Genomic DNA, 24,927 nt, shown 5'->3' on the forward strand with positions numbered 1-24,927 from the left:
CAGAATATATAAGGATTGGAATTGAATCAGACATCTGGTGAGGAAGGGATTGGAATTGGCACGTACGTACAATTGGGTGAGACTCCTAGTAATGGTAAAGAAAGGTCTAAGAAGTAAATTCCTATGAATACAATGGATATTGAAGACATAATGTGCAAATGAAACCTGACCAATCAACATTGAAGAGTGGTTATACTTCAATACAATAAGTAAATACCCTAATTTGATTTAATTTGTAACTAGATAAATTTTTTATTAAATGATAAATTTTTAAATTTTAATAGGAAAAAGCCAAAAATGAACCATAATTTACTATTCCCTATACATTATAGTAAGCGAGCTTTTGGTATAATTTCCATCTCTTTCTCCATATCCAATACTAAAGATATTAAAGTATCTCATTTTGTGTAAAATATAGCGCTAATTTTTTTTTATTATCTCTGTCACATCACTAATATGTAAAATTGTTATGTATTTTGTACAATTTTTTTTACACAGCCACATCAATATATTTCTTTTTTCTTCCCTCTTTCTCATTCTATTAAAGAATCAACTATTTTGTAAAAATTATGTGGGGTCCATGTATGATATTGATTGGTTATTATTGGCAGATATATTTTTTACACAAAAGGTATAAAATAACAGCTGGAGTTAAAAATAAATAATAATTCAAAATTTTTATGTAAATCTATTATGGGACATCAAATTTATAACAAATTTATTGTGACACATCATATTTAAAAAAATATATATATATATACATAATGGTTGGAGATGCTCTTAGGTGTCCTTTCTTTTTCCTTCCTTTTTTTTTTTTTTTTTGTTTTCTTTTTCCATTTATGGACTGTATATATTTTTCTTCTTTCTTCTTTTATACAAACTTATCCAATTCAAGTTTTTTTTTTAAAAAAAAAAAGAAAAGAAAAGAAGAAAGAGCCCACCAAAGCATATATCCTTCTACCATATCTCCGATGTGGAATGTGGTCTTGATAAAAACAAAAGTGGCCACCATGGTCTCTCACACACACATTCACACTTGCACCCTCATGCTCACACACACATTAGTGTTTGTGTTGGCTAGACCAATTTGGTGTTTTTACAAGATTTTAGTTGAAGAGGGAGTAAAATGTTTACCAGAATATATATTTGATTGATGAATGAAATGTAGCACCATTAAAAATCTATCATAATCTCACTTTTAGCACTCTACATCTAAATGCAGCCTAATAACCATGCATTGCAATATAATAATATAAGGAAAATGATATTTTAGGCGACAAAAAACAAAAAAATCCACAAAATGCTGATTTCAATGTGACAAAAAATGAATGGTAAATACAGTATGATTAATTCATTTCCTTTTTTTATTGTCTTCATCTTTTTCTCTCTTTATATTTTTCTTTGAAATTTTGCTCTTTATAAAATATTTTTTTCACTAAAAGACTCGTTACAATATAAGATTTCTACCCTAGAAAAAACACACAGAAAAGAAAGGAGAAAAGATTTTCGATTTGTGATGGAAGATTTTCGATTTTCTTTCACTTCCAACTTTAAAGCAATTAAGATTTGGGTTTGTGGGATTTATGTTAATTTTTTTCTCTCATTTCTCATATATACACACACTGAGAAGGAAAAGTAAAGTAAGATGAGAGAAAATAATTAATAGAAATCACACAAACCCAAATCTTTAAAAATTCAATTTTATCATAATTTGAACAAATTTTGCAAATTGGGCCGTCAAATTGGTGCTCCACGGAGAGAATGTGGAGAGAGGATGGGCATTATCTCTTTATTTGGATAGAGAGAGAAAAAAGATCTTCTAACTTTTGTTAACCGCTATATTGATATATTTAAATTTTAAAATAGCATATTGTAACGGGTGGGCGCTTGCCCATTTACCCAAAAGCTCGAACTGTTGGGTAGTGCTACATACCCACCCATTTATGCCCATGTTACTTCCTATCCGGATCCAATGTGGGACAAGTCTCTCCTTGTAACATTCTCCCCCACCCGAACTCGCAACACCCGCTTGGCGTAGCACCAGATCAAAAACTGGGTCTGACTCTAATACTAACTGTAACGGGTGAAGCTCGAACTATTAGGTAGTGCTGTATACCCACCCATTTATACCCATGTTATTTCTCATCCGAATCCGATGTGGGACAAGTCTCCCCTTATAACACCTATAAGGTAATATATAGGTAGTAGTAGTAATATATCGTTTGTTTTTTTAAAGCCGGTTTTTTTAAAGTCGGGCAAATGAATATATATTTCAAGAAACGCACTAGCTGACTACGAGTCTCGCCTCGATTTCTCTCCTTAAAGGGCCGCTTCCACCTCAAGCAATAAAGATTAACAGACATATTAACAGACATAAGGGTGCTATACCTAGCTGATTCACGTGAAAAAAGATGAAACAAAAGAAAGAAGGGGGCTTCAAGGAAGATCCTTATAGATAGAAAAGGCAAAGATGATATCGAACATATAACCCAATAGCGATGTAAACACATATATTTCATTGATGAATGAAATGTAACCATTAAAAATCTATCATAATCTCACTTTTAGCACTCTACATCTAAATGCATCCTGATAACCATGCATTGCAATATAATAATATAAACATGCTAACTCTCAAGAGTTAGCTACCCATTGACTGCCATAAAAACTAAGTTATAGTCCCAAAATGATAGAGTGCTAATCATTTTAAGAAAAATTAAAAATAGAAAAATAAAATATAAGGCTTTGTAATTCCAATATTTAAATTTTTATTTTTTAATATATAACTTTTGAAACTCTCTTTTTTCTAAAAAGAGAGATGTGAGATGTATTTTCAATGTTAATATCAAATTGACATCTAGTAGCAAGTGGTGTGAGATATGAATGATGCTTAAATTAGCACAATTACACACAAAAATAACAAATAAAAGACATATGTATCCATCATAAAATTGATGATTTTCAATTACCAGAAGAAAACAACTACATACTGCAATAAAATAAATAAATAAATAAAAACAATTCTCCACATGATGTGTGTTTTGTGTATGGGTGTGGCAAAACAAAACAGAACTAAACCAAGGAAAGTAATTAAGGCAAAACATTAGTATTATTGATTGGGTTGAGTGTGATGTGGGTCTGGACAAATTCGAGATTTGTTGCGTACTAAAATGCACACAGTCACACACATACAGATACTAAAAACCAAACCCACCCCAGTTACAACAAGGCCCAACACAGCCCGCACCCCAGTCAACTTGTGTTGTATCAGCTCCTTTGCCAACACTGCAATCTGAAATATCAACATACAATTATACATCACGAACCACAGCATAAAACAGCATTTATCGAGTGTCTTTTCCTTCCATCCTCTCTCCATTTTCCTCCATCTTCTTATCTTATATACTTATATAATATATATAAATGTAAATATATTTATATGCATACATAATAGTCTATATTAGTAGTAGTATTATAGAGAGATTTGGAGAGGAGCTAGAGGCAGAATATATAAGGATTGGAATAGAATTAGACATCCGGCGAGGAAGGGATTGGAATTGGGTGAGACTCCTAGTCATGAAGAAAGAAAGGAGTAAACAAGTGACAATATGTATGCATATAAATATTATTTCTTTCCAATAAATTTTTTTATTTCTTTCCAATAAAAAATTTTAAATAGTGGACCAAAAAATTTCTATACTTTTTTCAATTATAAAAGTCCCAAAAAATTTATTTCCATATATTAAAATCTTCCTAAAAATTTTATAACCTTCCAATATTGAAAATTAATATTAGATCAAAATATTTCAATCCTTATCTATTTCAATTTTTTTTTTTTTTTTTCTCTCCCTCTCCGGCCATTCCATATATATGTATATATTTTATTACTAGTATTATAGTTACACCAATCTTACTTATTGAATACGGAGAATATATTTATATATAAGCCTTATTTGAGAACTGTAAAACTTTTCATATTTTAACTTTTACCGTCCTTTTTTGTCCCCTTATTTTTTTTCACGTTCTCTTCCTTTTCTCCCATTCCAACGTCTCCATTCTCCCTCCTTACAACTTCTTTTCTCATCTCCATCCATCACAATCTAACAATTTTATTTTAGAGTATCCGGACCGAATTTTTCTAAATCAAGTTAAATTATTCTTTACATTAGATTATTTTATAGTTTTATTAATTTTTGTTATTATAAAATTAAATATTTGTTTGTGAATTGTGACCATTTTTGTTTACATCATTGAAGAGAAGAATAGATTAAAAAAAAAAAATTAGGTGAAAATTAAATAAATAAACAACTAAGCTATGAAAATTATATAATAGTGAAAGACCACTTTTTATTTTTGGCCCTGCTGATCCATGTACAACAATTCCTATTAATACAAATGTTGTATGAAGAACGAATATTGTGGTAAATGGATATTAAAAAAATAAAATGAAAATGAAACGTGATCAATAAATATTGAATAAATGATTATATCTTAGGTTGGTTAAATTATTAAACATTTTGTTTGACGTCAAATTTAAGGGTGGAATGCAATAGTAGAAAAAAGTAGTGCGAATATGGACTTTCTATGTATATAACATATTATTGGTTTTTATTTATTTATTTATTTATTTTTTTTTTGAACTCTTGTCAAAATCTTTAAATCCCCTTCTTTGCTAAGTTCATTTTCAAACTTTTCCTGGTTTTCATCTATTGGCCTATGGTAAAAGAATAATAATATTTAGCTATTTGGAAATAGATCAATCTGTTCAATCACTAGATTCAATTCGATTTTTAATGAATTGGATGGTTCAATTTGAGATCTCTTATAAAATGATTTGATTTATGATTTTACTAATGTAAAATCCTAAAATTTCGTACATTATTTTTTTTATTATTTAGTATTTAGTATTTTAACGTGATAGTTGAGATAATAGAGTTTTTTTTTAAAATTTAAAACTTTAAATAAGAGTCCTAGGTTATCTCGAATACAGTTATATTTATCCTTTATATTTTACATCGTATCAGTACGAGGATATTATTTTTCATAAAAAAAAAAAAGAAGAAAGAAATTACCGAGAGAGAAAGAGAGGAAGCGGGTTACTGATTTTTCGTTGGCAATCTGCAGTAGCCGGAAAAAGAGACGGTGACCAAAGGATCGGCTAGAGAGAAAGGTTTAACGATATTTAACAGGCAAGTTAATCTTGCATTGTACTCTTATATATATTTGTAACTTGCTTTAATAATCTGGAAAATCTAATTCATATGATTTTAATAAATGGTAGAAAAAGAAACTATTTTTAATGATTGTTAAGATTAGAATAGTATAAGTTGTGTAGGTTGTTATTTTGAATTTAATTGGGTATGATTAGGAGAATGATTTATTATTAAAGATTAAATAAAATTTATTTACAAAAATTTTGATTATCGTTTCTGTTAAATTGTACAGATTGGTTATATTGTTGTTATATTAATTAATAAATTAATTTAAAGTTACATGTTGCTTTATATTATTCTCGTTGAAAATATTGGGATGATTATCATATATGAGTTGGTATTAAGTGCCATAAGTGGTACAGGAAAATAATTGAATGATTAGATTAGATAACTTATAGGTGTAATATACATACATATATATAAGTTTTTTTTTTATATATGTGTAAAGCTCAGGTGTAATGGCTTATATCAGTGAGAGTAGAGAATGGGTACGGAACATGTTTGATGGCACTGTAGTAAATTTATGATTAGTTTGATCAGTGGTTTAGTTTGATGTGGAAACTAGATAATTATGATTATATTTATATATATATATAATGGATCAAAACTTTAGCTAAAACGTGATTGATGAGATGTGGAAGACCCATTTTTGGTGTCTACTGTGCAATTTAAATCTTATTTCTTTATTTAATTATTATTTAATTATCAGTATGGATCTCAATAACTGATCAGTTGAAGTAATAGAACTATAAATATATGAGTAGTACTAGCATAACTCATGATAGCTTAATGCTTGTATGTACATTGAGATATATATATAAATTTACCTATTATTAATTGTAATTATATAATCTGTATCATTAAGCTTGCATGAACTTTGTAAAGAATACACTTGATGAACTTGGTTACTGGACAGATTTGATGATCTGTACTAGTTTTCTTCTTTGAACTTTCATTTGTGATTTCCTTATCAGTTGATTATTGCAGGGGGTATAATTAGTTTAATAACTACATCATTAAAGGTCAGTCTAAGTCATGGTTGGGGCATGATATTTAAATGATAACATAATATTTTTTTAGCATAATTAATCTAAATTTATGATTATAAGTGGATTAGTCGGAGGGGAAGTCCGGGGCTAACCCTATGATGACTTTTGGGTATGGTCAGGGACTTATCTATTTGGGAGTGCACTACCCTTTTGTTATGGCCATGGGTCTAATGAGCCCTTATTGTGTGGACGTGATCAGGGATCATCTGGGGAGTAGACGTACAATCCAGCCACACGTGTGTTTTTGGTAGTCAGGGACTATACGATTCACACCATTTTATTGGACGGGAGCCCGGGGCTCATGTGAGATATGCCGATTTATAAAAAAAAATAAAAGATGGTTATTTATTAAGTTTATAACTAACTGGGTTATACACATTTGAATAATGAACTTAATTGAGTTGCTTATATATACAGGAATATAAGGTAAGGTTAATTTGCTGAACGATGATTGTGTTTAACATTTATTGCTGAGCTTGTGAGCTCACCCCATTATCACATTTCAGGTACACGTTGAGTAGGAACGTGATGGGATTACATGATGGGAACGGATTTTAGCTCGTTGCGCATTGATTTATTTTAGCTCGGTTTTTCCTTTATTCTGATTATTGTAATAAAGTTAATGTTTTATGAAACTTTATTGAGTTGATTCAGTGGTCATAGATGTTTTGTTTTACTAGAGGGAATTGCACCTCTATTTATGGATTTGTATAAAATTTGTCAGACTCTCATGTTTGTTAAGTTGAATGACGGGATTCATTGTAGTTCTATTATGGAGAATGTATGTTGAGAATTGATGGAAGTTATACCTTAGATTTTTTTTTTATGCAGGACAAGTAGTTCTTGTATTAAAATTTGGGGTGTGACAACTAATTTGATGGAACCAAATCGGCTTAAGTTTGATGCCTAAATTAATCCAAATCCATGATCACGACTATATTGAGTCATTTATGTTTTAGGCTTGTTAAATTATCAAAGATTATTGCTGACCTCAAATTTGAACTTAGTCCATATATTATTTATGACCTCAAATTTGAACTTAGTCCATATATTAGAATCCCGTTCTCTTTGAAGAGGAAGGAAAATTCTAAAGGCCCAGTTTGGTTGAAGGGAAAAGAAAAGAAATGTAATGGAGGGAAATAAAATAATGTGTTTGGTATAATTTTTTAAAGGATAAGAAAAAAAACGGAGGTGCTCGAAAGTAGGGATGTCAATTTTTACTGCCCCACCGGGACCCCGCCCCATTAATAACGGATATAGGAACACTTTTTATACCGTTGGGGCGGGCATGAATACAAATTTTGTACCCATCGCTGGTCACGGGGCGGGTAAGGGTTCAATATACATATCCTAGGGGCCCCGCTAAGCATATATATATGTAAACTTGGTATTAAATTTGTTTTTGTTTTGGTTATGGTGGAAGTTGGAGCTTAGAATTTCTTGTGATTTGGTTGTATTAAACTTTTATTTTTGTTTATTATGTTATCCGAATTATGTTATCTGCATGTTATTTTTTTATTTTTGTTGGGATACATAATTTCATTTATGTTGTGCCATTCCCAGGCTTTCCACATTCAAATAACAGGAGCTTAAGTTCCAAAAAGTGGGAGAAAAAATTTGTTAGCGGGGCGGGCATGGGGGCACAGTATTTCCCAACGGGGCGGGGTTAGACATGAAAATCCAACCCGTCGAGGGTTTTGGGGCGGTCATGGACTTGACAAAAATTAAAAAGGGCAGGGTTAGATTTAGGAAAACCCGTTCCAAACCCGCCCCGTTGCCATCCTTACTCGAAAGGATACAAATTAGGCACGAAATGTTGGTTTTGTAATTCTCTCAAAAATGAGAGGAAATGGAAGGAAAGTGAATGAAAGACTAATATTTTTAACAAAATTTTATTAATACAGAATTTGCCCTTAAATTTATAAAATACAAAATTTATAAAAAATGGTACAATAATAAATTTATTTAAATAATTTCATTTCCTTTCTTTTCCTAAACATGTTTCTAGAGAATTAGATGGCTCTCTCTTGAAGCCATGCCAAATTAAACTGGTCTTTCACTCACTTGTATCCGTGCTCTCCTTAAACTCCAATCTGATTAAGGTGGGCACCGATATAATCAAGATCCCGGCTCTTGATTCGTACAATGTGTTGTGTTATCGCAGCCTTTGTTGATGCAGTGTTTAGCATTTTCCTCTGATCCTTATTATATCACTTGAGTTTTTAGAAGACTTTGCTTTCAGCTGAAGAGATACTAAAATGTTTACCAGAATATGTACTATCTCATAGATGAATGATAGTATCACAATGTGAAGTGTAGAAAACTTAAAAGATGGATTGCACATAATTTCTCATATGGGAAATTTTTTAGGTGGTCCTAGACTATGTGGTATGATCAATCAAGAGATGTTGCATTGCATTTTTTGATTAGCAGTCCTACTGGATAATTTCTCTCATACACTAGGAGCAGGTTACCCCCTACACTTGCCTTCATGCTGCCGACCTCTGAACTGAAATTGAAATCCACTCACCAGGATTATCAATGAATAAGAAGTGTGAGTATTGAAAGAACCCATTCTTGTTTATGTCAATCCGGAGTGGGGCTCATCCAGGGGCGGCTCGAGCCTTAGGCGAGTTAGGCCCCAGCCAATAAAAAAGCCCAAAATATTATAATTGCCTTATATATGATATATTGTAATTATTTCCTTATTAAACATTAATTCTAAAAAATTTATCTCTTAAAATAAGTCTTCTTTTTATGTTTTCTCTCTCCTTATCATCATTCATGTCTTCTCATTAAACTTTAATCAAGAGAGAAATTATTTATCTCCTAAAATATCTCATAATTTTATTTTTTTTTTATTTTTTTATTTTTTTTATCTCCTAAAATATCTCATTAATAATTTTTTTCTTTGTCTATCTTGTACACGTTTTTTTTTTTACACCTGCAATATATATATTTAATATTTTTTCGATAAGTTGCAATACAATAAATATTTAGCTGTTTTTTGGGAAACGAACAAACTTTTCATTGTCTCTTTTTCTAGATTTTTATTTTATTTTATTTATTTATTCTTATTCCCAATCCTCACGTTCATTCTGATTTCTCTCATCTCTTAGCAAACTCAACAAGTTACTTAAAAGTTACAAGTCATCTCCCTTCTCAGTCCTCTCTCACTGCAACTTTACAATTTTCTTTCTTCTCGGCTCAATATTCATTAGTCTCAAATCTCAATTTGAACGCACTTTTTCTTTTATTGAAGAATTTGCAGTAGTATTGAATTGAGGCTTTCTAAATCAGGTTATATTATAACTTGCGGTAACAAAAAGAAGTTTTTCGAAATTAAAGTTGATAAAATCACATTTACCATCAACTATGTCACAAGAAAGATTAAATGGATTGGCTATATTATCTATTGAAAAAAATATTTTAACTATACTTGAATATAAGAATTTAATTAATAAGTTTGCATCTCAAAAGGCAATAATGATGATTTTTAATTAATTATTATTTAATAATTAATATATTTCATATTATGATATAAAAATGTCACTTTTTATTTTTCGCCTAAGGCCTCGAGTTTGAGCTGCCCCTGGGCTAACTGGGCTGTAGCTATGATATCCTCCATTAACGGTTAATCATCTGTTAAAAATTTCAAAAAATAATAATAATAATAATCTCATGCACTAGGAGCAACCACATGCTGAGGGCCTGATCTTTTAAATTTGGGCCGCACCCTAAGAGATAAAGTTTTGGTGTTTAATTTTTTTTGTGATAGAGTTTTAAAGAAAATAAAATAGATAATTTGTGATAGAGTTTTATAGAAATTATTATATTTTTTGGAAATCTATTTATAATAAATAAATAAATAGGTAATTTCTGTTACAGTTTAATAGAAATTGTTTAAAAAAATACTTTTTATATCAATTAATAAATATTTTTTTATATTAATAATTCTTGTCTAATTATATTTTCTTTTATTAAAAAAACTCATAATAAATAGATAAATAGGTAATTTGTGTTAGAATTTTATAGAAACTCTTTTCAGACCTCTTTTTATATTAATTAATAAATATTTTTTTATCTTAATAATGCTTCTCTAATTAGATTTTCTTTTATTAAAAAAACTCATAATAAATAGATAAATAGGTAATTTGTGATATAGTTTTATAGAATCTATTTCAAAAACTCTTTTTAGATCAATTAATAAATAATTATTTATATTAATAATACTTGTCTAATTAGATCTGCTTTTATTAAAAAAAACACTTAATAAATATATAAATAGAAAATTTGAGTTAAAATTTTATAGAAACTCTTTAAATATTATATCTTTGTCTGCTGTGATAAAGTTTTATTGAAAATAAAATTTGTGATTTGTGATAAAGTTTTACAAAAATTATTATATTTTCTTTAAATATATCCTTGTTTAATCCGATTTAATTTTATTAAGAAACTCATAATAAAAGTTAATTTGTGGTAGAGTTTTAGAAAAATTATTTTATTTTATATATCAATTAATAAATATTTTTATATTAATAATTCTAGTCTAATTAGATTTTCTTTTATTAAAAAATTCATAATAATAAATAGATAAATAGATTAACTTAAATTTTATTAGACAGATTTTAGAGTTTGATTGACATTTTTTTATTATTATAAAAACTTTTTCCATATCAATTAATAAATATATATATTTTTTTATAAAAATAGATAGTTAAATACTGAAACTCTTTGCACATGTATTAATACTATAGATAAAAAAAAAAATTATATCAATTAATAAATATTTTTTAATATAAATAAATAAATACTTAAACACATTGGCACAACTTCTGTATTTTACTCAGAAAAATAGGTTTTCTTTTATTAAAAAATTCATAATAATAAATAGGTTAATTTGAATTTTATTAGGTAGATTTTAGAGTTTTATAGAAGTTTTTTTTTCTATAAAAACTCTTTTCATATCCATTAATAAATATTTTTTTATATAAATAAATAAATACTGAAATACTGAAACTCTTTCCACATTTAATAAATATTTTTTAAATAAATAAATAAGTACTGAAACTTTAGAATTACTTTTATTAAAAAATTCATAATAAATTTTTTTTTTTTTCCTAGTTTGGACTCACACAAACTGTTTCAACTGATGTTCGAACTCCTGAACTTCTTTTGGGAAGTAGGAGCCTTGTACTTGTACCACTAGGCCATAGGCCTGTTGGTTAAAAAAAAAAAAAAAATAGATAAAGTGGTTAATTTGAATTTTATTAGGTAGATTATAGAGTTTTATAGAGTTTTTTTTTTTCTTTTATTTATTTATTTTTTTTATAAAAACTCTTTTCATATCAATTAATAGATCTTTTTATATAAATAAATAAATACTGAAATACTGAAACTCTTTGCACATTTAATATTTTATTTTCTTCAAATATATCCTTGTCTAATTTAATTTAATTTTATTAACAAAACTCATAATAAAAGTTAATTTGTAGTAGAGTTTTAATTTTTTTTTTATTTTATATATCAATTAATAAGTATTTTTTATATTAATAATTCTTGTCTAATTTAATTTTCTTTTATTAAAAATTTTATAATAATAAATAGATAAATAGGTTAATTTAATTTTTATTAGATAGATTTTGGAGTTTGATAGAGTGTTTTTTTTTTTTTTTTTTTTCATAAATTTTACTTTTCATATCAATTAATAAATATATTTTTTTATAAATAGATACTTAAATACTGAAACTCTTTAGACATTTAATAGTAGTATAGATAAAATATTTTTTTATATTAATTAATAAATATTTTTTTATATAATTAATTAAATACTGAAACACACTGGTAGAACTTCTGTATTTTACTCTGAAAATTAGATTTTCTTTTATTAAAAAATTGTAATTTGTAATACGGGTTAGAGTATTATAGAAAATATTTTTAAACTCTTTTTAGATGAATTAATAAATATTTTTATATTTTAATAATTCCTATCTAATTAGATTAGCTTTTATTAAAAACCTCATAATAAAAGGTAATTTGTGGTACAATTTTTAAAAAATTATTTTATTTTTTATATCAATTAAAAATATTTTTTATATTAATAATTCTTATCTACTTAGATTTTCTTTTATTAAAAAACTTATAATAAGTAAATAGGTAATTTGTGTTATAGTTTAATATAAACTCTTTTAAAAATTCTTTTTATATCAATTAATAAATATTTTTTATTTTAATAATTATTGTCTAATAACATTTAGTTTCATTAAAAAACTAATAATAAATAGATAAATAGGTAATTTGTGTTAGAGTTTTTTAAAAACTCTTTTAAAACCTCTTTTTGTATCAGTTAATACATAATTTTTTATATTAATAATACTTGTTTAATTAGGTTTCTTTTTATTAAAAAACTCATAATAAATAGATAAACAGTTAATTTGTGCTAGAGTTTTATAAAAACTCTGTTGATAGAGTTTTATAGAAAATAAAATAGATAATTTGTAATAAAGTTTTATAGAAATTATTTTATTTTCTTTAAATATATACTTGTCTAATTAGATTTAATTTTATTAAGAAACTCATAGTAGAGTCATATAAAAATTATTTTCTTTTATATATCAATTAATAAATATTTTTTATATTAATAATTCTTTTCTAATTAGATTTATTTTATTTAAAAATTGATAATAATAAATAGATAAATATGTTAATTTAAATTTTATTATGTAGATTTTAGTGTCTTATCATATTATTTAATAAATATTTTTTTACATAAATAAATAAATACTGAAACTCTTTATACATCTAATAATAGTATAGATAAAAATTCTTTTTATATCAATTAATAAATATTTTTTTATATAAATAAATAAATATTAAAATACTCAAACTCTTTAACAGAGCTTCTGTATTTTATTCTAAAATTCAACTCTTTTTATATCAATTAATAAATATTTTTTTATATAAATAAATAAATACTGAAACTCTTTGGCAGAACTTTAGTATTTTATTTTGGAATTCTAAATTTCTAGAATTCTCAATTTCTGTACCCCTTCTTCCTTCCTCAATGCCTCTATTTATAGACTTCTTGGATGAATAGGATAATGACATATATCCTTTCCTGATAATGACATAATCATAACTAGGTCGGGCCGGTTATATTGTGATAATTATCGATAAAAAAATAACAAAAAATAAGAGTTTTATATAGAATATGATTGATTTTATTAAGTAATTTTTAGATTTTTATAAAAACTATAATTATCCATAAAAAAAAACCTAAAAATAAGAGTTTTATATAGAATGTGATTGGTTTTATTAGGTAAATTAGATTTTCTTTTATTAATAAACTTGTAATAAATAAATAAATAGGTAATTTGTGTTAGAGTTTAATATAAACTTTTTTAAGAACTCTTTTTATATCAATTAATAAATGTTTTTTATTTTAATAATTCTTGTCTAATCTGATTTACTTTTGGTAAAAAAAACTCAAAATAAATAAATAAATAGGTAATTTGTGTTTTAAAAACTCTTTAAAAATCTCCTTTTGTATCAGTTAATAAATTGTTTTTTTATTATTAATATTACTTGTCTAATTAGGTTTCCTTTTATTAAAAAACTCATAATAAATTGATAAATTGGTAATTTGTGTTAGAGTTTTATACAAACTCTTTAAATATATCTTTGTTGATAGAGTTTTATTGATAATAAAATAGGTAATTTGTAATAAAGTTTTATTAAAATTATTTTATTTTCTTTAAATATATACTTGTCTAATTAGTTTTGATTTTATTAAGATACTCATAATAAAAGCTAATTTGTGGTAGAGTTTTATAAAAATTATTTTATTTTATATATCAATTACTAAATATTTTTTATATTAATAAATCTTGTCTAATTAGATTTTCTTTTATTAAAAAAGGATAATAATAAATAGATAAATAAGTTAATTTAAATTTTGTTATGTAGATTTTACTGTTTTATAGATTTTTTTTTTTTTTTTTTTTTTTTGTTTTAGTAAAAACTCTTTTCATATCATTTAATAAATATTTTTATATAAAAATAAATAATGAAACTCTTTTTATATCAATTAATAAATATTTTTTTATATAAATAAATAAATACTGAAAACTCTTGACAGAGCTTTTGTATTTTACTACGAAATTCAACTCAATTAATAAATATTTTTAATATAAATAAATAAATACTGAAGCTCCTTGGCAGAGCTTCTGTATTTTATTCTGAAATTCTGGATTTCTAGAATTCTCAATTTCTGTAACCCTTCCTTCTTCCTCCATGTCTCTATTTATAAGCTCCTTGGATGAATAGGATGATGATATGTGTCCTTTTCTGATAATGACATAATCACGAGCCGGTTATACTGTGATAATTATTTATAAAAAATAACTAAAAATAAGAATTTTATATAGAATGTGATTGATTTTATTATGTAATTTTTAGAGTTTTATAGAAACTATAATTGTCCATAAAAAATAACTAAAAATAAGAGTTTTATATAGAATGTGATTGATTTTATTAGGTAATTTTTTAAGTTTTATAGAAACTATTTTTACAAAAACTATTTTTATATCCATTAATAAATATTTTTTTATATAAATAAATAAATACTGAAATACTGAAACATTTTGCACATTTAATAATAGTATAGATATAGATATAGATATATACGTGCAAAAATTCGTCAATTCTTGGTTAGTCATATTTTCCTCGCGTGCTCTATTTATATAAAATTTGAAAAAGAGTCAGAAGAAATGGTTCGATCCTTTTATTTTTATTTCTCGAACAGAGAGATACATGAATCGGGATCCTAATGCATATAGATACAAATGGTCCAATGGGACATGTTTGACCGCGAACAGATTAGGTTGATCAAACTATGGGCTGATGCTGACTCTTTTTGAGATTATCAAACTGGACTTTGAAAGTCATGTGGCCCCAAATAAATGAATTGTAATTCATTTGCTGGTTGGTTCTTATTGGCCAGGGGATTTTTCCCTCCAGACATCCATACGGTATATTATTATAGAGAGATTTGGCGAGGAACAAAAGGTAATATACGTGCAAATGAAACCGACCAATAGAATGAAAAAAAAAAAAAAAAAACCCACAACCGACCAATAAACATTGAAGAGTGGTTGTACTTCAATTCAACAAGTAAATACCTAATTTGATTTGATTTGTAACTAGATAAAAATTTTATTAAATGATACATTTTAAAATTATAATAGGAAAAAACCGAAAATGAACCATAATTTATTATTCCTATACATTATTATGGTAAGCAAAAGAGCTTTTGGTATAATTTCCATCTCTTTCTCCATATCCAATATTGAAACAATAGGGTTGTTTTGACCGATTTGGTGTTTTCAGAAGATTTTAGTTGAAGAGGAAGTAAAATGTTTACCAAAATATATATTTCATAGAAGAATGAAATGCAGCACCATTAAAATTCTTTCACAATCTCACTTTTAGCACTCTACATTTACATGCATCCTAATCAGGGTACCAAAATGGGTCACAGCCCATCAATTTGTCCACATCCTTCAATTTTTAATAGTTTTGAATGAACTATATTTAAAGTGGGTCAAAAATGAGTTGGGTAATTTTTAACCACTTAATTTGAAGGTCAAAATGGGTTAATATGGATACCCATATTCAATCAATATTTCACCCATCACATAATAGACACACTACACACATTCATTCTATATTGCACTCACCCTATTTCTCTCTCTCAAATTCTCTAACTCACTATCCCCCTCTCTCTCTAAATTTGTTTCTCATCAATCCACTCTCTCTCTCTCACTAAGAGTCGATAAATATTGCTAAGTTTGATATTGTTTTTATTTTATATGTATATAAATGTGTATATAAATATATATAGTAATACATTATTATGATAGGAGTGATGCACATGAACTTTCACGGTTTAACTTGAAAATTTTCTCTTTTTGACAAATTATGTCTCTGCAAAATGCCGATTATTAGGATATGTGCATACATATATTTTGACAAAAAAAAAATAAAATGTAAGGCGTGATCATATGCATATGTTCCCAGTGGGTTGGACAGGTCATTTGCTTTTTGACTTGGGTATTTTTACATCATTTGCTTCTCTTCTACTTTAATACAAAATTTACCATATGACAGTAAAAAATATATATGTATTTTAAGGGTCATCTATTCTATATTGCTCTCACCCTATTTCTCTCTTTCTAAAATTCTCTGACTCACTATCCCCTCCCTCTCTCTAAATTTGTCTCAAAAAGAGTCGATAAATATTACTGAGTTTGAAATTATTTTTATTTTTTTTTTATATGTGTATGTGTGTGTTTGTGCATCGCTGTTATAAAAAATAGCAATACTACATTATTATGATAGGAATGATGCATATGAACTTTCACTGTTTAACTCGAAAATTTTCTCTTTATGTCTTTACAAAATGCCGATCATTGGTATTTTGGCCCTGTCAACTGTTCAGTGGGTTGGACAGGTCATTTGTTGTTCAGTAGGTCAGGGTTCATTGTTTTAACTTTGAATTCATATGAGGTGAAGGTTGAAGTTTCATAAAATAATATAAAAAGTACAATTTTTTTAAAAAAATATTGAAGAATATATATGTACTAAATGGATTTTGTAAACTTATTACTTACCTACATTCCATAGAATTAAAATAATTTTTACCCTAATTCTTAGTAAAACAAGATTGGAATTAACAGTAAAATGTATTTTTTTTCTTTATTTAAAAAAAATTAAAAAAAGAATAAAATGATGAAAATGAGTCATTAGATCTTACAGATTGACCCAACCTATATTTGACTCATTACAAACGAATTGAATATGAACTATAATTCATTTTCAACTCGTCCATATTTAATATGTCTAAACCCGACCCAATCTACCCATTTATCACCCCTCATCCAAATAACATGTATAAACCATCCCAATATAATAATACAAAACACCCTAACGCTCAAGAGTTAGCTACCCATTGAGTGACATATCAACTAAGTTATAGTACCAAAATGATAGAATACTAATCATTTTAAAAATAATTGAAAATAGAAAAATAAAATAAGGCTTTGTAATTCCAATATTTGAATTTTTATTTTTTAATATATAACTTTTGAAACTCTCTTTTTTCTAAAAAGAGAGATGTGAGATGTATTTTCAATGTTAATATCGAATTGACATCTACTAGTAAGGTGTATGTGTGTGAGATACGAATGATGCTTAAATTAGCACAATTACACATAAAAATACAAATAAAATTCACACGTCTCCATCATAAAATTATTGATTTTCAATTAGTAAGTAGAAAACAACTGCATACTCCAATTAAAAAAAAAAAAAAAAAAAAACAATTCTCTACATGATGTGTGGGTTGGGCATGGGTGTGGCAAAACAAAACAAAACCAAGGAAAGTAATTAAGGCAAAGCATTAGTATTATTAATGGGGTTGAGCGTGGTGTGGGTCTGGACAAATTCGAGAATTGTTGCGTAGTGAAATGCACGCAGTCACACACACACAGATACTAACAATCAAACCCACAATCAAACCCACCCCATTTATAACAAGGCATATCACAGCCCGCACCCCAGTTAAGGCGTGCTGCATCACCGCCATTGCCAAGGCTGCAATCGCAACTATGAAAATACAAGTATAGATCACGGACATCAACATTAAACAGCATTTACCGGCTGTGTCTTCTTCTCCTTCCATCCTCTCTCTATTTTCCGCCATCTTCTTATCTTATCTACTTATAATATAATTTATGTATATATATTTATATGCATACATACTCTATATTAGTTTATATATAAGAATTAGATATCCGGCGAGGAAGGGATTGGAATTGGGTGAGTCTCCTAGTGAAGAAAGAAAGGACTAACAAGTGACAATATATACAGACAAGAATTCCTATGGATACAAAGAAAATGTTGTGATCAATCAATGGATATCGAATAGATTGATAATGTGCAAATGAAACCGTGACCAATAAATATTTAAGAGTGGTTATACTTCAATACATTAAGTCAATACCTAATCTGATTTGATTGGATTTGTAATTCAATAAAAATCCTATCCAATGATAATTCTAAAAAATCCTTGGTAGGAAAATGTCCAAAATTAACTATAATTTATACTTCCATAGATTTTATGGAAAGTAAAGTAACTTGACCACATATCCTTCATATATTTCAATTTTTTGAAAATTGGAATATATGAAGGAACCAAAGCTCCGAGACCGAGCTTTTTGAAAATTTACCGAGCCTAACCAAGTCCGCCCGAGCCCTAACACCTATCTAAAATGACGAGCTAGGGAAGGAAAGGAATAATAATTAAATTGATTTAGTCATGTTGGTAAAAATCTTTTTTAAAAGTGAAAAAGAAAATGACTTAACTAGGCCTACTCAAGCCTTAGAAATTAAGTGGTTGCTTAAAGTCCCAAAATATCTTACTAAAAATTTTATTTCCTTCCAATAGAAAATTTTAAATAGTTGGTCAAAAAATTCTATACTTTTCTCGATTATAAAAGTCCCAAAAAATTTATTTCCATATATAAAAATCTTCCTAAAATTTTATAACCCTTCCAATAGTGAAAATTAATATTGGATCAAAAGATTTCAATCCTATCTTTTTTCTTTTCTTTTCTTTGTTTTTTTCTCGCCTTCTCCTGCCATTCCATATTTTTTTATTTATTATTCTCCATATAGTTACACCAACCTTACTTATTAAATACGAGTATACTTTTAAGCCTTATATGAAAATGAATAATGTTTGGGTTCAACCCAGGTTGAAAGAGCTTCATCCAATTTGCAATGTGGTTCAATAAAATTACGATAGGTGTTAAAAATTAAATTGGGTATTGCCTAACTTTTGTTTTTGGATATGTATTTTAAATCATAGCTTTTATTTTTAGACACTTGTTTTAAATCTATTGGGCCACATCAATACGTTTGATGAAATTCATCCAACAAGTATTGCTCAGAATGAAAATTGTAAAACTTTTAAAGACAATATTTAGGTCCTCACTAGTAAGGATTTACAATATACTGACCGCTAATGTGAACTAATAATAAATGGAAAACATCATATTTTACAACATACTAACTATTGATGTAGTGCAATAATAAATGAAAATGTCATTTTTAATTATCAAATCAAAGATGGTGTAGATACTCACTTACTAAATCAGAATATTCACTTAACAAATTAGAGATAGTGATTTGATTACCATTTATAATTTGGTAATTAAATATAACATGTCTATTTATTATTGATTCATAATCAATAGTCAGTATGTTTTAGATCCTCAGGATCTACGTATTATCCTTTTAATTATCAAATCATCTAATCAAATCACTATATGTGATTTGGTAATTGAATATCTACCACTATATTTGATTTGGTAATTAAAGATGACATATTTATTTATTATTGATCAATAGTGTGTTGTAAATTTTAATAATGAGGACCTAAATATTGTCCCAACTATTAATATTCTAACTTTTACCTTCCTTTTTCGTCCCCTTATTTTCTCACGTTCTCTTCTTTTCTCCATCCCAATGGTCTCCATTATCCCTCCTTACAACTTCTTTTCTCATCTCCCCCGTGACAATCTAAGAATTTTTTTTTAAAGTATCAGGACCGAATTTTTCTAAATCAAGTTAAATTATTCTTTACCTTAAATTATTTTATAATTTTATTAATTTTTGTTATTATAAAATTAAATATTTTGTTTGTGAATTGTGACCATTTTTATTTACATGATTGAATATGTCTATTATATAATGAAGAGAATAATAGATAAAAAATAAAAAAAAATTAGGTGAAAATTAAAAAAATAAGCAACTAAGCTATGAAAATTATTTAATAGTGAAAGACCAATTTATTTGGCCCTGCTGATCCATGTACAACAATTCCTATTAATACAAATGTTGTATGACGAACGAATATTGTGGTATATGGATACTAAAAAAAAAAAAATGAAAATGAAAATGAAACGTGATCAATAAATATTGAATAAATGATTATATTTTGGGTTGGTTAAATTATTAAACATTGTGTCTGACGTCAAATTTAAATATAGCATTCGCTTCTCATGGAAGGAGAAGGAAAATTATAAAATGAATATTGCGTGGTTATACACTTCCAATACCTAGTTTGATTTGATTTGTAACTCAATAAAAATCTTATTAAATGTAATATTTAAAGATCCTCATACGAAAATGCACAAAATTAACCATAATTTACTATTCCCTAGAGATTATGGAAAGCAAAGGACCAAACTTTTCCTTCCTTCATAGATACTCCCTTTCCCTACTTTTGGTATAATTTCCATCTTCTTCTCTTCTTCTTCAAATCGACACTTCCTAATACTGAAGAACACAACCATAAGCAATTCTTTTTTTCTTTTTTCTTTTTTTTTTTTTTTTTTTTTTCAGTTAAAAACAAAACCCCACCACTAACGCACAACACTTATACCTACTACCTTCTATATGTGGAATGTGGTTTGATAAATACAAAAGTGGCCAAAATGGTTTCCATGGAAAGCCTAACACCTGAAAAAGTATTACATAAGCTCAGTGGTTCTTTGATTACAGGCCAAGGCAGGGGCAGATATACCTAAGAGTAGTTCCTTACTTCATGCCAAAGCACAAGACACGGACCTTTATCCTTTGTTCTCTTTCACAAACCACAATCCCATATATATATATATATATATTTAGGAATTTTAATGTCTCAATACCATGTTTAGATAGTCTTTGTGTGGCCAATGGCTGCTGCATCAACCGTCCCAGGTCTTGCCTTAGGGCCAAGCACAAGCTCCAAGCCAGTGGCAGCACTCACCCACGGGTCCTTATCTCTTGCAACAACATATAAAGAGCATAAGGCCTTGAAAACCTTGCAGCAGCACCAAACATGTATGAGGATGAGAGCGGTGAATAAATCATCCAGAAATCTTAGATTACCTATGGTCATGTCATCAATGAGCAACCTCAATATCAATTTCAGCCCGCATTCTTCATCAGATACAATTAAGCAGTTTTACACCTGCATCAATGAGAAAAACTTGAAGCAACTGAGTAAATTTTTCTCCGACGATTGCGTCTTAGAAGACTCCTCATTCCCTCAACCATTCCAAGGGAAAAAGGTTTTTCTTCCGAGAATTCGAAATTACGTCTCTCTCTTTTTCTACTTACAGGCCCTTCTATTAATCACTGCAGGAGGTAATGCAGTTCTTCAAGCAATTGATCGCATGCATGGGTCAAAATTTAGAGTTCAATATAGGACATGTTTGGGAAGGAGATGACCTCACAGCTGGAGTAACTTGGCACCTAGGTATGTCTTATCTCTCATTATCTCGTATAAATTTAAGATTACTTTAACTTCGCACTGACCTATAGAACTTGATGAAAGATCTGGTCTGTAATGGCAGAATGGAAGAAGAAACAGTTGCCCTTCACCAGAGGCTGCAGCTTCTATGAATGTGCAAAAGGAGAAGCAAGACTAGTCATCAAGTACTAAAGAACAATTTCATATTGACCTTCATTTTCTACATATAGATAATAATGGTCTATGACATGCTGGTACCTATCTCTATGCAGGAAAGCTCACTCTGTAACTGAATCACCAATCAAACCAGGAAGATTAGTGCTGGTAATTTTACGTGTTTTCATAATCCTAGAGCACCATGAAATGTTGATATTAGTTGTTTCATTGACAAGCACATTTATCCAAATATTGATTAGTCTACCTTTTTTCTCTTGGCCATCTGGAATTTTCATCTTTCAGACTCTTTTGAAGACCATGACCTCCCTATTTGATGCATTTCCACAGGCTGCTGAGTGTATGTGGATTTCCATTATCATTTAAAAACAACAGTTCACAATGGTAAAATGATAATACTATTTCAATATTTGGCTATTGCAGGGTTCCTAAAGAGTCCCAATGTTATGCTACAATGGTTTCTAAAGATTTACAAGATAGTTTTGGAGCCATCTATAGTGGCACTTCTGGGATACTACATCAACATCTGGAATTTTGTGGCTCACATACTTAACTATACATTCAAGATACTGATGCACATTTCAAACATTTTCTTCCAGTAAAAGACATTAACATAGTTTTCTTGCAAGTCACGAGTCATTGCTAATAACAGAAGGACAGGCTTCACATCACCTGTCAGTCATCACTGCTATCCCGACTCGACCATGTTTCAAACAACGAGAGAACAACAATTGGTCCAAGAACAGGTGGAAGTGGCGGTGGCTTGCTGAAGGCAACAATAGGATCAGCCTTGTCAACTGTAACATGTCCTTCCCCAACATCATTATTTTCTTGCTTCTTCGGGGTTGAAGTGGCAACAATTCCTGTTTTATAATTTGCACAATCCTCAATAAAAGAAGTTTGTTAATTATGTAAGCAAGAAAAACAAATAACTCTGAAATTACCCCATGTTCTTTTTGTTGGATGGATTTGTTTGAATATGTTCTTTGCAGGCAATAGTGCAGCTGTTCCGCGCATATGAGCTGCAGTTATTCTCTTCTTTAACAGGGTATAACTAGATTGTATAAACCACTACCAATCTTGCAGTATGGAACAAGAAGCAAAAAATGAATGGCAGATTCATCATTCAGAGGAAGAATATATATATATATATATATTGATGATTATAGAATCAGCACTTCAGATGTCTTAAATTGTTTAGGCATTAGTTCAAGTTGGACGATAATAACTAACACAATCAAATCTAATCATTTCAACCAAGTTGAATTAAACAAAACAATGATAATGGAACATTTTAAGTAGCAATTTGACGGGAACAATCAACTTTAACAACATTGAATGTAATTGAACACCTAAGTAAATATTAAAGGTGTTCCTTTTCCATGTACAAGTTTGTTTGCAATTTGAATGAAATGTGAACAACGATTTTCTAGGAAGGACGGTTTGAATCAAGTTCAACAAATACAATTGATAATAACCATGACATTTTGATACGTCCACTTATCAAGAGAAAGGAAGAAAATATGCATCAGCCATCTACTATGAGAACAACAAAATTTGACTCTTCTAAATACATTTGAGTACAACATTTGCATAGCGTCGTTCTAATTAGAGTGTTACACAAAGTGCCTTCAATGGTGCTTATAATGATTGCAAATAGCAAACTTTGATGTCCCTAGTCAGATTGTTTGGAAGTCCAAGCTCCGACATGGCCTATAAACTTCGAAGTAAGCAAATTAACATACATATAGAGATCTCCCACAAGTTTCCAATAAATGCAACCTCAAAATTACAATAATGTATATCAAGATTCCAAGCTCTGACAACAAATTTCGAAATGCCTTGAAAACTAAAGCTGTTAAGGAATGAACCCAACAATATATATATATATATATATATATATATATGAATCTAGAGCAATCCAAAACCTTTTCAGTTATTGCATAAATTCTTTTGGTTCCCATCTAAAGCTATCTTTCCAGATAAATTGATTTGGGGCTGCTTCAAATTTCATCAACAACTAGTCAATTCAAGCACCATAAACCATCATAACCCAAATTTCTTTAGACCCCATTAAGACTAGTAATATATTATTCCCATTAAATCAAAACCCCAGCTTTCTAATCCAATCAATTTGCAGAGCAAAAGGCAATATCCAAAAACATACCTTGAAGATCATAAACAGAGGCAAAGCAGTGAAAATAAAACAATTAAATGGAAATATTGAGATGGGATGGTTTTATCTACGTACCTTCGATCGTTGGTTTGCTGCAAATGAAGGAGAGAACACAGTTTAGTGAAGCGTTTTCAGAGAGATGGGAAGTTCCGGAACGTTCAGGAACCACGCAGTAGTTTCGGTGACTCGATCCACGTGGTAGATTTTCCGGAGGGTCCCATTAGACTGACATAGTTTGGTCCCACAAGAGTTGATCTCGTCCTTTGACTTGTAAATCGCATGCTGTGGACCGTTTGATTGATTCTTGCACCAATCAACTGGACTAGCCCAAAGTTAAATATAGACTAAATTTTGGCCCGTTCCATGAATTTTATAGGACAAAAGGAGTAGTATAATTTTGATTTATGTACTCTGTAGCATTAAGTACTCTTTAAAGTTGTATGAAATTTTATGAATTTGATTATTTATTTTGCAGTCAAAACTAAACAAAATCGAAATTTTTAAAAGTTGTTGATGTCATTTTCTTATTCAAGTTCAATTTAAATATAAATTTATAAATCTATATTGGTGAATTAATATAGATTTATACAAGTTTATTTTTATCAACATTAACACAATTTATAGTCCTAAATGGAGCATCGGGCAACTGCCAAGTAAATTATTTTTCTCTTATTATTTGCTAAAAAATTAGTTTGGCCCCACCTTCAACTTTTTGGGCTATTGATGAAAAACTTGATTCATTTGTAGGCATAGCCCCGCTGAAATGAGTTTTTCTAGCGGTGGCCCTACCTAGACCCAATGAAGGCCTGGTTTAGGCTCAACCATGGCCCAACCCCATGGTTATGTTTCGGCCTTTTCCTTAAATGGCCAGCTCGATTTGATGCTTCGACAGGCATGGACCATACATCAACAGCTGGTCTAGTTTTAGGAGTTAAAAGGCTCAAAAGTTAAAGATTG

At 28.4% G+C, this 24,927-nt stretch overlaps 2 protein-coding genes and 1 long non-coding RNA gene across 4 annotated transcripts; 1 reads left to right on the top strand and 2 right to left on the bottom strand.

The window, feature by feature from the left end:
* Positions 1–20,685: 20,685 nt before the first annotated feature.
* On the bottom strand, positions 20,686–21,314 carry LOC132284791 (uncharacterized). Its single transcript, XR_009472366.1, has 2 exons — positions 21,257–21,314; positions 20,686–21,188 (listed from the first exon to the last, which is right to left on the bottom strand). It is a non-coding gene; the product is annotated as an uncharacterized LOC132284791 (long non-coding RNA).
* LOC132284788 (uncharacterized) lies at positions 21,061–22,396 on the top strand. Of its 2 annotated transcripts, XM_059786917.1 has the most exons (6): positions 21,061–21,438; positions 21,512–21,626; positions 21,724–21,805; positions 21,893–21,944; positions 22,080–22,134; positions 22,218–22,396. In XM_059786917.1, the coding sequence occupies exons 1-6, from the start codon at positions 21,061–21,063 to the stop codon at positions 22,394–22,396; spliced, it is 861 nt and encodes a 286-aa protein (XP_059642900.1). The 2 variants fall into 2 exon arrangements, with proteins under 2 accessions (XP_059642900.1, XP_059642899.1); XM_059786916.1 differs by having other exon boundaries at positions 21,893–22,134.
* LOC132284790 (uncharacterized) lies at positions 22,177–24,169 on the bottom strand. The gene is made up of 3 exons (XM_059786918.1): positions 24,046–24,169; positions 22,739–22,816; positions 22,177–22,657 (listed from the first exon to the last, which is right to left on the bottom strand). Exons 2-3 carry the CDS (start codon positions 22,809–22,811, stop codon positions 22,470–22,472), a joined length of 261 nt encoding a protein of 86 aa, XP_059642901.1. The 5' UTR covers positions 22,812–22,816; positions 24,046–24,169; the 3' UTR covers positions 22,177–22,469.
* Positions 24,170–24,927: the final 758 nt, after the last annotated feature.

Source organism: Cornus florida, unplaced genomic scaffold (assembly GCF_030987335.1).
Source record: "Cornus florida cultivar Cherokee Brave unplaced genomic scaffold, ASM3098733v1 CherokeeBrave_3.0.0_Hap2_Chr11, whole genome shotgun sequence".
In the NCBI taxonomy this organism is placed as follows: Eukaryota; Viridiplantae; Streptophyta; class Magnoliopsida; order Cornales; family Cornaceae; genus Cornus; species Cornus florida.

Bases quoted from the DNA above. Each gene is read 5' to 3' on its own strand.
- LOC132284788 (XM_059786916.1), top strand. From the start codon at position 21,061: ATGGCTGCTGCATCAACCGTCCCAGGTCTTGCCTTAGGGCCAAGCACA. The intron at 21,806-21,892 runs GTACTAAAGAAC...ATCTCTATGCAG, and splicing joins GAAGCAAGACTAGTCATCAA to GAAAGCTCACTCTGTAACTG. The intron at 22,135-22,217 runs GTATGTGGATTT...TGGCTATTGCAG, and splicing joins ATTTCCACAGGCTGCTGAGT to GGTTCCTAAAGAGTCCCAAT.
- LOC132284790 (XM_059786918.1), bottom strand. From the start codon at position 22,811: ATGCGCGGAACAGCTGCACTATTGCCTGCAAAGAACATATTCAAACAA. The intron at 22,658-22,738 runs GTAATTTCAGAG...ATTATAAAACAG, and splicing joins TCCAACAAAAAGAACATGGG to GAATTGTTGCCACTTCAACC.